Consider the following 1808-nt stretch of genomic DNA (forward strand, 5'->3'; position numbering starts at 1 on the left):
CGGTTCTTGTTTGTTCTTTGTTCGTCCGAATCAAACTAAGTCCAACTATTAATCAAAACCCGAACCCGAACCCGAACCCGACCGATACACTATGCCACATGGCATCATCTGGGTAACACCGATTCGAGCAAGGGAGCCGGCCGAACGTTGCTCGAATTGCCAGATTTAGAATTCCCATCGCTGGTTTTAATTGTCCATTGGAAAAAGAAAGAAAGATTAAGGGCCGAGGCCCATGAGGGCAGCAGTAGAAGGGGGACCCACTGAGAAAGTGGACAAATGAGAACCCTACGCGCACCCACTTCTTACACCTTCGAAATTTCGAAATCATATAAATAGAAATAAAAAAAATAAAATGTATTTACACGTGGCAGATGATCATTGCATCTCTTTCTGAGTTTCTCGTCTTGGTCACTAGATTTAAGAATTTGAAGATCGTCCATGTCCATTCTATTCTCTTCCTTCCTCCTTCCTTTCTTCTTCCTCCTTCCTCGCTAAGTTTCTATCTTTCTTTGCTCTGCGCGTGTATGTAGCAGGTGGATGGCAAGGACAAACAAGTACGCTTCCATCAATTTCAACGACATCTACGAGAAGAAGAACATCAATCCTGCCACCAAGAAACCCTCCTCAGCCCCCTCTGCAATCTCTTCTACTCGAACCCATGGAGGAATGCTCGTCCTGACCCGCCCTTCGCCCACACCCCAACCCCAACCCCAACCGCAACCCAAATCCCAGGCTCCAACTCCAACTCCAACTCCAAATCCAACTCCGACTCCACCTAAGCCGGCGGATCCCATTCAAACCCCTCTTGAATCTGACCCCATCTCACTCCGCCCCTTAGGTCGGACTGGAACCGGATCCTCCCCCTCTCCTTCCCCGTTTTCGGTGTCATCAGTGAAGGAACCTGCAACTGTGCTGCAGCCTGCGAAGCCAGACCCCTTCGTTCCTCCTCATCTGCGACCAGGATTCGTTGGCCGTGAAGAGAGGGTCGCGCAGGAGGGGCAGAGACAGCAGGGATTCCGGCACCGGGAATACCACGGCCACAACCACGGCTCGCCTGGTCGGTACACTGAAGATGGGCGACCTAAATCGGGAGGGCACGAGAGGATGCGAAGAGGTGGCGGCGGGGGCGGCGATTCGGATCTGCCAGTGGACATGAATCGTCCGAGTTCGAGTGGGAACGGGTCGAGTTCGGGTGGATGGTATGGACCTTACGGTCAGAGATCTCCTGCTAATGCTAACCATTACTTTCATCATCAACAATTCTAGGTGATCCGATGGAGATTGAGGCGGCGTAGATGCATCCATCGTTCTGTTTGTTGTTGTGATTTAAAAAGGGTAAAAAAGGGGGAATTTTTTTTTTCTTCTTTTATACATCTTTTTGTCAAAACTATTATCTTTTATGTCTATAATTTTTCTTTTTTTGGTTGATCATTTGGATGTGAATTTGAATGAGGCGCCATATGCATTTGGAATCTTTAATCAGAAAGTTGTCCTCTTTGAATTTTTTCTCCTTAATACTAATTTTGTTATTTGTTAACAGCTTTCCCTGAGTCCTCTACTTTCATTTAATGCTATTATTTGTCTCTTTTTCTTTTGAGGTAATTATAAATAAATATATATATATATATATATATATATGATTTCACTTTTAATTGAATTGATTTGGTAGGAGATGTTGTTTCTGCTTGAGTTTTGAGAGGTTTCATGGTTTGCCAAAGAATATTATTGTTAATATGGATTTCATGAATGAAATCAGTCAGAGTTTTGTATCATTTGAAGGCTAGTGTGTCTTCCCCCTGTAAGTGAAG

At 45.1% G+C, this 1808-nt stretch overlaps 1 protein-coding gene across 1 annotated transcript; it reads left to right on the forward strand.

Moving 5' to 3' along the window:
• The first annotated feature begins 400 nt into the window (after positions 1-400).
• Positions 401-1537, forward strand: LOC122078913 (translation initiation factor IF-2). The gene has a single exon (XM_042645113.1). It carries the CDS (start codon positions 538-540, stop codon positions 1264-1266), a length of 729 nt encoding a protein of 242 aa, XP_042501047.1. The 5' UTR covers positions 401-537; the 3' UTR covers positions 1267-1537.
• Positions 1538-1808: the final 271 nt, after the last annotated feature.

The sequence above is a fragment of the Macadamia integrifolia genome, chromosome 5, assembly GCF_013358625.1.
Source record: "Macadamia integrifolia cultivar HAES 741 chromosome 5, SCU_Mint_v3, whole genome shotgun sequence".
NCBI lineage: Eukaryota > Viridiplantae > Streptophyta > Magnoliopsida > Proteales > Proteaceae > Macadamia > Macadamia integrifolia.

Coding starts and splice junctions, on each gene's coding strand:
- LOC122078913 (XM_042645113.1), top strand. CDS start 538: ATGGCAAGGACAAACAAGTACGCTTCCATCAATTTCAACGACATCTAC.